Raw genomic sequence first — 17,051 nt, 5'->3', positions numbered from 1 at the left:
AAAGATCCATCGGGAGAGAGTTAATTTGGAAACTTCTGCAGACCCTTAAAAAACTGTAAAAACTCATGATATACTAATCATAGTCTGGGTTCTGGCTGGCCCCTTCAGTTTTTACTTTCTAGATCCGCCAGTGATTACGATTGGCAAGCATGAGATAAACGTTTTTTTTTCATTATTAAGCACTGTACGTACCTAGCTAATAATAATACATAAAATGTTCTTTGTCTTTTAAAAATCTTTAAATGGGGCTTTAAAAAGCAGAGTTTGTATAATATGATAATCCTATCCACGATATACGAAAAAAGACATCTAATTTTTGAGGAATTGTTAAACATAAAAGAGTGGTATCTAATATCACAACACAGTAAACCCTTTGATCAATCTATAAAAAATTCAATGTAATAATCTCTAAAAGCACTCATAACATGGAGTAGTTATATATGCATATTCAAAGTTTTAATGGAAATTAATTATAGAACGAAGCGAATTATATTTTTCTCTCTTCGAAAGATAGTTCAGAAAAAAAGAAGAATGCACAATCCGAGTGATAAATTTTGTAATGAAGAAAACTAACACATATATAATCCTCTTTTGTTCATATTACAGTCCATTCTTTTCCATTCGATAATGTAGATCATTTCCTTCTGTTTGTGTTAACGGAGATGAACATGTATCTATATCAGACACCAAAATAAATTTTGTTTTAAATTTGCTAATAGAATTGAGGAGAAATTAAATTCATTTTGTTATCATACTTGAAACATAAAACAAAATCAATTAAAATTTCGTGGTTTTAGTCTCAAATGCAACATGTCTTTTCCAGCTACAAATATAGAATGGTACGCTATAAAAAACGTAGTCAGGAAAACGCAATAAACTTATAATACGATAATAAAACGGTTCTTTATGTTCATGCATGAACATCAATACTCACGAGCTATATTTAAAACTTACTCAATACGTTTATAGTAGTGAATTATAAAAGTAGATTTGAACTTTGCTAGAAATAGTTAATAAATTTCTAAATCAGAAAATAACATTTTAGACTTTTATAGTTAAGATTATGGTAAAACTTACCCCATTTTGAGTCGGCCGGTCATCCTTAGGGGCGGGAGCTGCTTTATCTTTGGCCTCTCCATTAATGATTGGATGATCCTTATCACAAGGCGCACCATTTGAAGCCATGACTTCGTTTTTTAAAATAGCACCACTAATCACAGTTCGATACAAGCGATAACAAAAACACTGTTTGTTGTCCCCCTCTGTGTTAAATACGGATGCGTTTCGTTTTTTAAAAAAGTAGCAAAACTATCAAACATAAGTCTTCAGCATTCATTCCTGTATTTTTGCAATCATTGCTGGATCAGAGATATGAACTTGTCTGTCGCCTACGAAGTACGGACGGGTCCCTCCGAACCTCTGCGCCTGCTGGCGTTGGAGGGCTACTGAAAAGACCAAATCACAAAATGATACATACATTTTTATATAGACTTGTAATTATATGAGAGAGTGCAAATAATTCAGAGGAACGGTATACGAAAATTGAACAAGACAAAGGGTAGCTATTATGTGTCTTTTGCCTTATATCATAGACTACTTAGCTGTAAAATATCATTACTCTTTATTTCGTATAACAATATATTAATTCTACTGAACAATACTTACTTCTACCATAGTGACCAAAGACCAACTACAAGTTCTAGAAGATACCAAAGAACTTTAGTAGGTGATACTTATATTCTATTATACTCAATGTTCAGATTTATTCATTAAAGAAAATGGCTTGTTCTGCCCTAGCCTTCGGCCAGTTGTACGCTATAGCTTAAAATAGTGCATTTAACATTTTTTTGTTTGCCCACCAAGTACCACAACCTACAGACTATATTTATGCAGTTATGCCAGATTTTCATTAGAAAGACAAACGATAGCGCAGATAGCGACATCTATTAGCACCAAGTAGGAAAGCGATAGCGCAGGTTGCAACATCTATTACGCCAAGCAGTCAAGCAACAGCGCAGGTTGTAAGATCTATTACGTCAAGCAGTCTAGCGATAGCATAGGTTGCAACATCTATTACGCCAAGCAGTCAAGCGATAGCGCAGATTACATTTACTAGAGTGACGCGTTTATTATTAGGATTAGCATTACACACAGAGTGAGTTGTTAACTGTTTATAACAGAGATATACAGTACATTGTTATTGTTTGACTAATTTTTGTAAAATAACAACATTTCTCTAAAATATGTGTGGAGGACGTCATGAACGCTGATATCTCAAAATTTTATGTAATTACTTCTTTACATGAATGTATATTTTGACATTTCAAACTTTCCACAAAGCGAGATATCGTAACCTAGAAAATATGAACACATCATATTGCATGAGAGAGTTGTATCAACGTAAGTTGTTGGTGATGAGACTTAATAGTTGCGCTTTTGACAGTATTCAACTCAAAATATACAATTACAGAATAGTTGAGTTGCTTGCTTTTAACTTCCATGATCAATTTCATATTCGATTCATAGAAGAACAACTAGCCTATAAACATATATTACACACATGTTTTTTATCACATTGTACCAGCGAATTTAATAGTTTCAGTTCCATAACAAAACAGATCTCCAAAAATTGCTAAACAATTTTTGCTGCAACATTTGGGAACTGATTGAACTTTCAAAACTCAAATCCAAAGTGTATAGGAATAAAAGTAGAAATTGGTATGCAATAAAAGAGATTTAACATTTTTATAACAAAAAAAAAAATCTCCATTAAATAAATCGAGTGCCTAACGATCACTTGTATGCGTTTGAGTGGTAATTCTACTCCCAAAAACATCTATACCAAAGAAAATTCAGAGCAATTTCTTTTTTGAATTATCGGTTTACATTAGGCCTATATAAAGGATAATACAAACTTCTACTATAGTGCACTGTAACTTTCAAATAACAATAAATATGAAAATAGCAATTAAACAAAATGTGCAATAGAACCACACAGAGCCGTAGCTAGAGGGGACAAGCGGGACGGTTGCCCTGGGCGCTGATAGCAAGGGGCGCCGATGGATACGGAGCCCCGTAAGAGTATTGGCGCTTTCAAAATCGACGCTTTAGGAGCGTATTCAAAATCGAAAATGTTTGACGTTTTGATGATGATGAGTTTGGTTAGTTAATCACGCTTTTCTACCCAATCGGATTAATTACGACGGTGAGAATGAAGGTATGAAAAATGAGAGGAGTGAAGAGACACAGGCAAGCTGCTGTTTGCGCGAGAATATAAAAAGATAAACAAGGGGAATAACAGTTTCGAACTTGAAGCAATCATAGAATAAAGGCTTAAACTTGACCGAACGAATTTCGTGTTTTTCAAAGGTTGATCACTATCAGTGGTTCTTTTTTCATTGACATATCAAATACTTTCAATTTGAAGGAATTTATTTAGATCATTTCTCCATCAAAACCTTGTATCGCCAGGATTTTTCTGATGCATACGTATCTAGTTTTGTGATATTTTTTTATCTATCTACATATATACAAAAGATATACACATTAGTATAATTTCAAAGATAATGTGGTAACCAAATTATATTTTAGATTTTAAGTACAAACATTAAACATATTCTTCACCTCCCTCGATCAATATTAGGATATTCACAAAGAAGGCTCTTTCTGAACTTCCATTACATTTCACAAAATATTTTTTACGTAAAACAATTGAAATTACAATCATATTTATGTGGTCACGTATAGAATAAAATTACAAAATTTTACAATTTTTGCTAAGTGATGCTATCACCCATTTCGAGCATTTTAAAAGCACATAGTTTGTAATGTATTAAAATTCCATTTCTCATCGATAGTATGAAACATTGTAAATACTTGTAAATTTCCATACCTATTCTCCAAGTGGATTTGTATACAATCAAAGATAGTTTTGTTAAATTTAACAAAAGTTTAAAATAAGTCTATTGAAAACAGCTCTTATTTGTAAAAGAATACATAATGATCGCTTTTGGATTGTTGCATTGGTCAGTCCAAGGAACGTCATAAAAATTCAGCGTAGCATAACAACAAAAGCTGCTTCTCTTATATGTTAAAAAAATGATAAACTTGTAAGGTGAGTGTAGGAGGGTGATGAATTCTGCTTCACACCAGGTGCCGAAATCTCTAGCTACGGCTCTGGAACCACACGATGTTTCGAGAAATTATTCAACTCAAGTTCATTCTACAGTATATGATAATAATAATAATAATAATAATAATAATAATAATAATAATAATAATAATAATAATAATAATAATAATAATAATAATAATAATAAACACTAATGCTTCAAATAAAGAAGTTTTATAATCCTGCCATGCACAAAGCTTAGAACTCTGAAAAAATATGCTACATTTGCTGAAAGATGTTTATGCGATACGAGGTAATTTAGGATCCAATTAATGTCACAAGTAATAGAGCTCTACAAATTCGAAATACGGTATGTAATAAATATACAACAAGTAACTTTCACAACAGTAATGATCAGTGGTAGAGCGCTCAGTTTTGCGTGAGGTCCCTGGTTCGATCCCCGATCAAGTAAGTTTGTAGCGGATGACATCATGTCCGTAGGTTTTCTCAGGGTACTCCCGTTTCCTTCCACTTTCTCATTTCACCAATTCTTTTATCATTATTCACTTTGCTTTACTCATCGTCTCCCTTAGCCTAAAGGGCATAATCGTGGGACGTTAAACTGAAAAATTTAATTTTTTATTTCATATCAGTAATGAAGAAAGAAAGAAAATTAAATGAAATCTTTAACTTCACACTCCAATGACTATACTTTGTTGACTAAAGCAATGCTATTCAACCGGGGATACACGTACCCCTGGGGGGTACGTGAAGATGTTGCTAAAGGTACGTAATCCTCAAATAAGCATATTCCAATATTTATTGAACGATCATAGTTGGAAAAACACACGTAGTAAATTCTAAAGTTACTTTTAATTTTTGAATTTTTAATATTGTTCTCAGTGTGCGAATTATCACGGAAGATGAAGGAAAAATTCCCCTCTGCAGAACTGGATGTCTCCCATATGTTTTGAAATTTCCCATGTTAATTTTTTTTCGGATGTGCTCTTGTCCTTTTGTTAGATCTCTATTTGTCCCCCCTTTTTAAATCAACAGAACGTATGTATTAAGTTTAATAAGTTCATTTCGATTTAATTTCTTTTAAACAGCTTCAGGGGTACACAATTGGATGGCGAACTGTGTCTAAGGGTACGCGAGAAAAAAAGATTGAATAGCACTGGTCTAAAGGATACAAATGGTTAATTTAAGTAAGTGGTTATGAAAGAGCTGCCAGAACAAAAATATGGAACTAAATTTGACAACGCAGGAAAATACAACGGCTACGTTCTTGTTGATCTAAAACTTATATGGGATTGAATTAGGGACCGTTGCACAAGAGGCGAGTGCTTTATCACTAATTAAACTAAGCCACCAAGCTGTCTCTGATGTTAGCATTTTAATATATCTAAAGAATAATCCTCAAATTGTTAACCGCAGACAGTGATTTTTAATAATCAAATATATTGAAGAGCATATGTAGAAGAAATTATTATTATTATTGATTTTTGATCTTATATACTGTATCATTTAAATATAGTTGTATGGAATGCATTATATTCAATTTTTAAGTAGAGAAATAGGCATTTACATATCATTGTTTTCAATTACATTAATAACAACAATGACAAAATTGTCACAGTAATAATACAAATATACAAATTCATTGAGATATACAATACATGGCAAAAAAAATTCAGAAATGTTTTTAAAATAATGCCAATAGCCTCCATCGTTAAGAAATTTAATAGGTATCAGTGAAACACATCCTATTTCTTTTATCATACGCAACGAACAAAAAATTGCAACAAATACAGAATTTTAATATGAACATATAATAATTTGCTTAAGGTGAGTTTAAATTGCTTTTACAGTAGTTTAACGTCCCATGATTATACACCGAGACTAAAGAAGACAGTGATGATATGATGGAATGCGGGAACTGAGAGAACCGCGAGAAAACACATGCACATGGGACGTATAATCATTCCATCATATCTCGGAATAATGATAAGTTTACTTGGCGCGGACTAGGATAGAACTTAGGACCCCACGAAGTAACTTTAAACAAGCGCTATTAACCAAGATGCCAGCACACTTTTTTCCCTTCTCAATGTATTTTGTATAGAGCGATAATATTCAAGATAATTCAATCACATTCAAGAGATCAATATCCAAACTTTGCCCATAAATAAATTGCATCATTAACCAGGGACTGAATCAAATTCAAGAGATCAATATTTAAGCTTTGCTCATAAATAAATTGAATCATTAACCAGGGACTTAATCTATATACTGTATCTATATTGTTTCTTTTCATTGTTGAGATAGTTTTATTATTCCAAGCATGAAGAGCTCTATGCTCTCAAGAGCTCAACTAAATGCTCTCAACAATGAGTAAGACAAAATCCTTAATAACTGCATGGGTTATTCCTTGATTAATAATTCAATTTGTTTTCGGGCAAAGTTTGAATATTGATCTCTTCAATTTGCTTGAATTATTCTGAATATTGTCACTGTATACAAAATACACTGAAAAGATGGGAAAAACCTGCTGTCATCTATTGTCGATAGTCGAACCTTTACTCTCACCTTAATTAAATAAGAGGACCGTAAAGAGCAAATAGAAAGTCGAAGTTGAACCAAATGAATCAAATCAATTGAAATAATTAAATTGAGATAATTAATGTCTCTTTCCCCATCGACATTAATTCTTCCTACTCCAGGATTTCCACAGAACGTTTTCTCCAATAGAAGGTGCAGCGATTGTCACTGAAGGATCCAGAAGCATCGTTTGGAGGGGACGATGTAACGATAAAATCGACTTCACGATGATATTGTGTCTCAAACACGCGGTTCTGCATCAAATCAGAATAAAGTAGTGCAATATTATACAGGGTGTTTCAAAACAACACCGACAACGTTTGGGAGACGATTCCTGACATAAAGATAAAACAAAAAGTATAGACCAACCTGGGTGCACAAATGCATCCTTTTGGAGTTATAGGCTGCTGAAAACATGAAAAATTCACTTTAAAGGTCCATAACTGCAAAAATACGGGAGCTACCGTAGTCGTGTCAAGACTTCACTTAGAAACTAATAGGCGCGCTATCCAAAAATACATGTTTCAGAATCCTAAGGTACTCACGCAACGATTTTTCTAAAGGTATTTCGGTTAGGGGCATATAATTTGAAGTACTCACCCACTACCTCCATAAAAATTGTTGCGGAAGTACCAAAGGATTTCGAAACTTGAATATTTGGATAGGGCACATACTAGTTCCTAAGTGAATTTTTGATCCGACTACGTTAGGTCCCGTAGTTCTGGAGCTAGGGTCCTTTAAAGTTCACCAACAAGTTGATTTTTTCATGTTTTTGGCAGCCCATAACTTCGAAAGAAAGGATTTGTGCACCCAGGTTGGTCTATACTTTTTGTCTTATCTTGGTGTCAGGAATCACCTCCCGAACGTTGTCGGTGTTGTTTTGAAACCTGTAAAGGTGTTGTTTTGAAACATATGTAAAGAGCTAGCCTTGGGGGAGGGAGGGGGCGTTGGACTTCACCGACCTCTCCCCTTTAGATCCGCCAGTAGCTCTCGTAATGGATGCTGGCTGCAAACGTGCTAGCTAATTAAAAAAATAATAATTAAACGTAAAAATACATTTTCGTCAGTCTGGTCTCATTGCAAAGGAACTCAAGAACTGCACATTACTTAATCAGCCTTCTGCCTAGGTATATGTAACGTCTGCAATGGCAAAGACTTCACTTATCCTACAATCAAAAAAGAAAGTTTTGCCTAAATTCTCCAGCTCATTACTGTGAAGTTATCCATACTTATGCTTGTCAATGGTGTTTTGACTGCTTGAGTAAGATCGTGCTTTTCCTTTTAAATACGCTAGGATTGACACAAAGTTGATTAAAAATAAAAGTTCGCATGACTACCTCCATGGTTGCTAGGGATAACGGTTAGAACTTTTGTCCTTTGCAGCTAAGCCAAGAGCTGTAATGAACTAACCTAAAAGCAAATATGAGTAGGCAGCAAATGGCAAAAACATAAAATTCCCATCTTAACTACAAGAGAAACTCTCCAGGAGTTAAAAGAGAAACAAGTTGAAATATTTTCCCTTAGATACAAGGCATTTAAATTAAGACACAACTTTCCGACACAATAGAACTTTTTCTTTCTCACTTTTTCGAGGCTGGGATTTTAGGATAAAATCCTAGATACTTTTACATGTTCACGAAAGATAGTTCCACTGTTTTACTTTATTTTATATATTGTAATTTATAATAGTTTTTTCTCTACTATTTTTATTCATTAATGCTAAAGCTTAGAGCCGAAGTAGCATAGTTGGTAAAGCCGCCTACTTGCCAACTGGAAGGCCGGTTTGATTCTTGGCACGGTCGAGAAATGTTTCTGGTTCTATCTTCGTTCCAATGCATGTTTGAGGTTTACCTTTGGTTCCTGCGGCAATCTATGCAACTATAAGGGCCACAGCGTGGTGCTGACTACAACACTTCCATGATTTAAGGTTGGTTTAAAGGGACAAGTTTCGCCGATAGATGCCACTACAGTCTTCGTATCTATCTCGTGTATTTCTTACCTTTCACGAAAATTCACGATTTCTCTTATAAATTTCAATCTACAGACTTCAAATTTTTGGAGACGGAACTTCATAAACTGTCGAAGGCAACAATCCGTGCCAATTTTTTATTTAAAATTTTCTTCATTGCTGAAACAGTATATTGTTAAAGATTCGGATATTCAGTTTCAACAATTAAGCCACTTTAACAATGAAGAAAATACTAAAAAAAAAAAAATCGGCACAGATTGTTGCCTTCGATAGGTTATAAAGTTTCTTCTCTGAAAATTTGAAGTGGATATCATAAAATTTGTAAGAGAAATCATGAATTTTGGTGAAAGATAAAAAAAAAAAAAAACATGAGGGAGATATGAAGACTGTAGTGACATCTATCGGCGAAATTTGTCCCTTTAAATCAACCTTAAAGTACTCGCTGAGCAAAACAATACGTTTGTTGTAAAAATTGTTAACGTGTAACAGTTTTGCCACTCATTTTGGCTTCATCAGACACTACCTAAAATACAAAGATAGCGTCTGATGAAGCCAAAGTGGATAATTAGCGAAACTTACACGTTAATAATTTGTACAGTGAACGTATTATTTTGTTCAGCGAATATTTTAAATCAAATTTAAGTCTATAAAAAGCAAAGCTTATACAATAGAAAACATTACATCCCGATGAGTACCAGGGTCAAGAAATTATAGAGCCTTTATCTCCACACACAACTCTTGGGGCTTCATGGTCTCTTCTGTAATTGTGATTTTTTAGTTTAGCGTCCCTTTCAGCAGCGAGGCTATATGAGATGTGGACTTACAACTTAACGTAAGATTCGAATCACATTATTTCCAGCTGGGAATCGAACCGAGTCCCCCCACGCCAAAGCCACGTATGCTAATCATTTAGCCGAGAGGGAGCTATTGCCTCTTTCGAAAGGGGGAGCGACCCTTATTGTGTTTAAATGAGAGAAAGTCATATACAGTATAACCAAAATTTAGAAAATTGTTTGGGGATTTTTTCCTTGGGTATCCACTATACTTCTACTACCTGTTGAAGCAAAGGTAGTAGAAGTTACACATTTCTCCATTAGATGGCAGCAAACATTCTCCAGCGGTTGACATCTGCCGGATGAAATTGAAACCTCTGGTGCGTGATTCTTTCTACTATTTACCGGAGTTTATTAAACGTTAATTTGAACCAATAGAAAATAAATAGTAAGATCATCGATTTAGTTATGTTGTAATTGGAGTATCTAGTTATAAGAAATATTTCCTTTTAAAAAAATAAAGGGCAATATTCTAAGAACGGAGAAGCTTACTAGTTCATTGACGGTATTCTTTCAGTCTAGAAAAAATCAAAACCAATAAGAGAATCGCTGTATATCTCACTTTGACCACTCCATAAGCAGGCTTACCATCTTTCTTTCAGCTATTCTAAATCGGAACACTTAAAGAAATGTAAAAAGACCGGGACACTTTGATGCAATGATGTAATGCTAGAACTTTTGGTAGGTACAGTCCGCAGCAAAAACCTTGCAACATGAGCATGTAAGTTTATTGTGAAAAACTACGCCTAACAGAGCAGGGAATCAACATAAGGTGGGACGAAACACTCCAGGGGAAACCTCGGCGTCCTCCCTTGCACAATTATTTTGGAGGAAAAGACTTCATCGTTTCACAATAAACTTACATGCTCATGTTCCAGGATTTTTGCTGCGGATTGTACATGCTAACAGTTTTCAAAAATACAGCGTACACGCAGCCTCGTATATCTCCTTCTTTCATAAATTTATTTAGAGTATATACTGTACTATAGACCTATGAGGCATGAGTACACCGTATACTTCCTGATACGCCCCATTACAGCCCAGGTTTTATGAATGTTAAGTGCGACACTTTAATGTTCAACCAGCGAGAGTCATTTTAATGTCACCAGTTGGATGTACTAGTTATGATGCTTAGGAAAATAATGTGTATATTACTTACATCTAAAGATAATATATGAACTGTATAAAGTGATGTGCCGTGTTCTATCAATTTTTAAGTGTACTCTAGGGCTATATATATCCAGATAGATAGCTAGATATAGATATAAATATATATATATATATATATATATATATATATATATATATATATATATATATGTTAGAATACTGCAATGGGGATAAGGCGGAGGAAGCACACGACAAAGGGGGTTTGAATATTATCACGGCTGAATATCGGGACAAAATGTAAACCAATGGAAAATGAAATCTTTCAGTTTAACGTCCCACAATTATGCCCACTAGCCTACGGGAGACGGATGATTAAGGCATGTGAATGATGACGAAATAACTAGTGGAATGAGAATGTGGGGGGAAACGGGAATACCCCGAGAAAACCCATGTCCACCATAAACTTACTTGACCGCGAATGGAATCAAGGACTCCTCGCAGCAGAGGTAAGCGATATACTACTTAGCCAAAGCAGCGGGATAAGACCCTTAAAACCAGAACACTTTCTCCATAAAACAGAATGTGTAGTAATCTTATCTATAGATAAACATATGCTCGTTAAGAATATTGCAATTATGGTATAGTGTTTAATTTTGGTACACGTTGCAGGTTCGATCATAGAACATGAGGACTTAGCAGGAAATAAACAATAGTACCTACAGGTTAAGCAAACATTGGGTCCGCTCCACTCCCGAAACATCGTAACTCCACACACTTTGTACACTTTGTTAGTAAAGTTATACTTGTTTAACAGAAAAATGATTGTTGTAACATAAAGATTTGATGTGATCTTACACTTTGTAGTGGACAACATCTTTTCTCGGGGTACTCCCATTTCCTCTAACAACCTCATTCCATTAATGCTTCTATATCATGAGCTCCTTCGTGGCTAAGCGGTTAGCGTACGCGCCTATGGCGTGGGAGACCCGGGTTCGATTCCCGGCGCGAGCTCATGTGGTTCGGATTCCACGTTAATCAGTAGGTCCACGTCTCATATAGCCTCGCTCTTGAACGGGACGTTAAACTCAAAATCAACTCAACCCAAGCTTCCATATCATCATTCATTTGCATTATTTATCCGTCTCCCGGAGCCTAAAAGGCATAACGTGGAACGTTAAACTGGAATACAGTACAACCCCTCAAATCCGAACTAATTGGGGCTGAAGCCTGTTCGGATTCGGGGGGGTTCGAATTACCCGGGAAATAATATTACGTACTTATTTCGTCACTGAATTGGCGGTAAAACAACGACTGAGGTTAGACAGGGTGGCTCATTGGTCGAAAGGGCAGTGATCTTGACTGGCGGGTGTACACTCATGTCCAAAATGATTGTCGCATATCTATAACTGTCTTCTTGTAAGGATATAATTAGATAATGATTTTGTATAAGCATTAAGTCTAAAAATGTTAAAACCTTAAAAAAACTAAATTTGTGTGATTAAATCTATTTTTTTTTTATTTTCCAGCTGTAGTTATTTTTTTCTCCTGAGAACGTGTTCGGATTTGCCGGGTTTTCGGATTTCCGGGGTTCGGATTTGAGGGGTTGTACTGTACTTCATTTTGTTCTTACACTTCATTTGCACTCTTTCTTCTCTTATGAAAATATAGTTCTAAAAATCAGTATATACACAAAATATTCTGTATGTGGCAGTGGTGGTATTTAACAATTACACCGCCTTTTTGGGTGGAGAATAGCACTGGTTCAATACTACATTGACTTAAGCATTGGACACCCCCGAAACTTTAGATTTCTCACAGCAAAAACTTTGGTGCGTGCTTGCATGCCTATATATGCGTGCATGAGTTATTTCAAGGTATTCCCTTTCATTCTCAATTTACAGTATACGCCAATTTTTACATTAATAATTTGATCTTATCATTGTCTCTTCTAGCCGAAAATATTAACCTGAAAATTTTATTTAATTTTTTATTATTTTACGAGTATAAATGCTATCATTTAATGCAATTTCTAAAGCATTGAACTGAAAACAGTGCATTGTACTGCAAACGACCTTTTAACTGCTGATATAATCTTTCTCGTGAGCGCATGGGATATTGAGTAAAGCCTTATATATCAAGTCCATTAATATTGGTTTTTAACGTTTCACGATAATGACAATTTACGATTTTTTTGACAACGTCTATTTAATTTCTCTTCCTGTAATTCAAGCTGATTTAACTGATATCACTTTAGTATTGTTGAACAATACATTAAGAAAAATGAACTGAAGCAGTGTATAACACATTTGAAAAGATTATGAGATTACGAACTGGTATTTTTTTTAAAAAAATAAAAAGCAATAACTTCGTTGCGGGAACACTTTCCAAATTTATCTATTAAGTTATTCCTTTTCGGGCCAAATATTTTTTCTAGGGCCTGGTATTCAAAAATTGGCCCAGACCTTGTCTCCACATCAGTGACAAACATTCATATCCACACATAACGAAGAGTATAATTACTTACTTAAGGATTTTAACTTTGAAATTCTTTACTATTAGTTGCAATGATAAAATGTTTCGTACAAAATAATAACACCCACTTACTGTAACCCTTCTCACTTCCTCGTACATCTCTTTCTCGTTTGATATTACCATTATATTTATATTTTTTTCTCGTGCATTATATTTATATTTATTCACCGGCTATATACGTATTATTGGTCACGAGCATGGGACCTCAGCTTGTCACCATATACTTTAAGACCGAGCTCCTTACCACCGAAAGATGTTCATATTTTCTTACACTGTCACTATATAGGTTCTTATAAGCTTACACTGACCATATAAATTACTGGATCAGTCTATTAAGGGGACATTCGTCTGTTCTCTTAATTACAAATAGTTTGTGCGTCACTGTTAGGAATATGTATCACTGTTACAAGAATGTGTATCAGAGTTAGGAATATTGTGTCATTGTTAGAAGCATGTGCCTTATTATTAGGAATATTGTGTCACTATTAGGAATATGTGTATCATGTCAGGAATATGTATGTTACTATTAGGAGTGTGTGCGTCAGTTAGAACTAGTGTCACTGTTAGGAATGTGTGTGTCATTGTTCGGAATATTGCCACTGTTAAAAAAATAGGTATGACTTTGTTAGGAGTATGCGCTTTACTGTTAGGAATATGTGTCTCACTATTAGGAATATGCGTGTTACTGTTAGAAGACAAAGCCAATAATAATCACCATCATCATCATCAACCATTGTAAATTCATGGCAAGATTAAGTTCTCCTGCCCTTCTCTTCAACCACCTATCTTAAGAAATTCTTTTAAAGGATACTCAGCAATATGTCTGGATTTATGAGAAAGTTTCCTAGGTTTTTCTGGTGTTTCTTGGTATCCAGTCAAGAATTACTTTCATCCGTTGATCATCATTTCTTCTTGTAATACGTTCAGCCCATTGCCACTTCAATGCCTTTATTTTCCTGATCGTATCAGTCACTCCTGTCATCTTTCTGATTCATGCGTTATTATTAAGTCTTATTAATACACTAAGTTATCATAGAAAATACAATTTGAAGTATACAATGCTTTAGTTTTGCAAGTTTATAATATGTAACAGACTTATATATTTAAATATTGCAGTCCTAGTTCGATTAAAAGTACTTTAATAATCACCAAAATTTATAATGGTAGTTATTTCAATAAATTGAAGTATTGTTTTTTTTTTTTTTTTTTTTTTTTTTTTTTTTTTTTTTTTTACTTTTAAACTTTGTATTTCCTTAATACTTGTAATTCATTCTGCAGAAATTAAAAGTACACTTCAATCGCTTATGGCTTCAGCACTTATTATTTCTGTAAATGCATAAATAAAACAAGTTTAAACAAGTCTGGCCACAGGATTTGTTATCATAAGCTACCGGACTATTACCCTAGTTGCTCTAAAACTAAATACACATAAACGTTATTGTTGTAAGATCTTTTTTAATTTATTTGCACCATTAAGAAGAAATAAAATTATTTGATTCCATTCACCATAAATAACTAGATACTATGAATGCCAATGAGAGAAATCGATCATTTATACAGTAGTATTGTACTGACATAACTGAGATATTCAGAAAAGAAAACAAAGAAGTTTAAACATTAAGGATACAAAGAGTTAATAATGATCGTTAAGAGTTAAAGAGTTTATAAAAATCATAAAATTAAAAAAAAAAAGCTTCGCAAAATTTCTTCTTTACCTTTTGGTTCTTCAGTTTTATCCCTTTGTTCCTTCCTTAGAATTACAAAATCAATATGGCGGAATAAGAAAAGAAATCTCTTTAAACGACTTTAATGCCTTCATTTTCTCCTGAGAGAAGAGTTAGAAATACGAAGGATAGAGAAATGCAGTCTTTTGATGTAAATCTCAGGTTTTTGGAAATACTTATAATACTAAAAAAGAAACTGAAGAAAAAAATGAAAATATTTTAATTTTTTTAAAATTCTAAAGAATTCATGAAAGAAAAAAGAAAGTTAGATTGTGGTAGTTTCGCAAACGTACATGAGAAATCTACAGGAAGTTTGCCTTTCAAAGTGTAGTACATTACTTTTTTTCCCTTAGAATACGCAAAATTCTATACATACGTCTTCAAGAGATGCTCGAAAGTTGGAAGAAAGGAAACACTTGGGAAAGGTCTGCTGATGAAATGAGAACCAAAAAATATTGAAGATAAAAATCATGTCTCTAAGGCTTCTTTTTTCTGTTCTTTCTCCTTTTCTTACATGTTAAAGGTCAACATTTTATTCGGGTGAAAGCTTCTGAATATTTGCTTTAAATATTCAATAGATTTTCTTTATATTTAAAAGAAGTAATTTATTTATTTGAAACTAAAATTCATCCTAAGGTTATTGTTCCTCACTTTTGTTCATAAATGTTTTTTTCTTAACAAAGTAAGTTTATTTTAGAAATGAATATAAAAATATTTTTCAATTTAATTTTCTAACTTTATGATAACTTAATGAATTTAGAAACGTTTTTCTCAAGGATAAAAAATATCCACCTATAAGTACTGTTGTATGTAGATGTTCGTTAGTGCTTTCGCCTAATAATCCGAAATTTCCGGGTTTGAATCCCGTAGTCGACGAGCCTAACAAAGCTTATCAATTTTCTCAGTCTCACTAAACGAATTCTTTGCTTACAAGGGAACTTTTTCTGGTATCACATGAAATATGGAACGAGACATATTCGATTTGTGTTAATCGATTTGTGTTAGTGAACAAGAAAATCCATAGACGGGAAGAACCCTCGATCGCAAGCGTTCCCTGTTTATGGTGGGAAGAGTAGGGACACTGCTAACACAACACATTATGAATAATGAGACGAAATATGGCGCGGGTTCGATAACAATATCCATAGAAGCGCAGTTGAACATATACTACAATGAGACATTACATTCAACAATACTTTGACAACTGAGATCAGAGGCGTAGCACGTAACGACAGAGGAGGAGGGCTGGTAGCATGGAGTATAGCGTAAGAGGAAAGTTCCATAGAAGGTATGAACACATACGAGCCGGACTTGAGAGGAATAGCATAGTAGCATATCATGGACATGGTCAAGTACATAGGTGGAGAGTCGAAAGGCAAAGGGGGCAACGACACCCCACTTCCTGAACTGATCTTTCAATGTATAGTGGTGTATTGGACTTTGCAGTGCATTCACACAGGGGCGTATATTGTTGTCTTACTCTTGTCATCATCATCATAAACATGAAAATAATGCCTACATGTGTACAGCAGTCTATACACATCGGACGTTACAAGGGGAGGGTGTCCGGACTCTACGGACAATCCCCTTTATAGCTCTCTTCCATTTCTGCTTCATGGTGTCGTCTACAGGCTGTATATAGTTTGTGATTGATTACTTGACCATGTATTATTACTGTACCATTCCCCTGACGTCTTGTTTCTCCGTTTTCCTCAATTATATGACCATTTTATTTTCACTTACCCGTCCCTGCTCTATCGTTATGTGCTACGCCTCTGCCCTTACTTGTCAGAGGATTGTCGAATATAATGTCACATTCTAGTACATGTTGTGCTTCTACGCATATTTTCATCGAACTCGAGCCATATTTCGTCTCATTATCCACAACGTGTTGTGTTGCCAGTGCCCCTACTCCCCCAATAGTATGTAAAGGTTGTGATGGAGGGTTTTTTCCGCCTATGGATTTTCTTATTCATTATCATAAATTGATTGACCATAATCTCGTTACACATTTCACGTGACACCAGAAAATGTTTCCATGTTAGTCATGAAGTTATTCCTATCATCAGTCACTAATATTAATGATTGGAATATAAAATGGTCTTCCGCTTAGCTAAATAGTAATCTAATAAATAAATAAATAAATAAATAAATAAATACAAGGGCTGTTA

General features: G+C 34.3%; 1 protein-coding gene across 1 annotated transcript in view; it reads right to left on the bottom strand.

The window, feature by feature from the left end:
• The window catches only part of tau (microtubule-associated protein tau), a 219,478-nt gene that overhangs the window by 150,528 nt on the left and 51,899 nt on the right, over positions 1-17,051 (bottom strand). The window contains exon 2 of the mRNA XM_081749033.1: positions 1,078-1,445. Coding sequence (XP_081605159.1) covers positions 1,078-1,185 — 108 coding nt within the window. The 5' untranslated portion in view covers positions 1,186-1,445. The remainder of the gene's footprint in view (positions 1-1,077; positions 1,446-17,051) is intronic.

The sequence above is a fragment of the Thermobia domestica genome, chromosome 2 (assembly GCF_964235325.1).
Source record: "Thermobia domestica chromosome 2, izTheDome1.hap1.1, whole genome shotgun sequence".
In the NCBI taxonomy this organism is placed as follows: Eukaryota; Metazoa; Arthropoda; class Insecta; order Zygentoma; family Lepismatidae; genus Thermobia; species Thermobia domestica.
The sequence above is the reverse complement of the archived record's forward strand: the minus strand, read 5'-3'. Positions and strand labels throughout refer to the sequence as shown.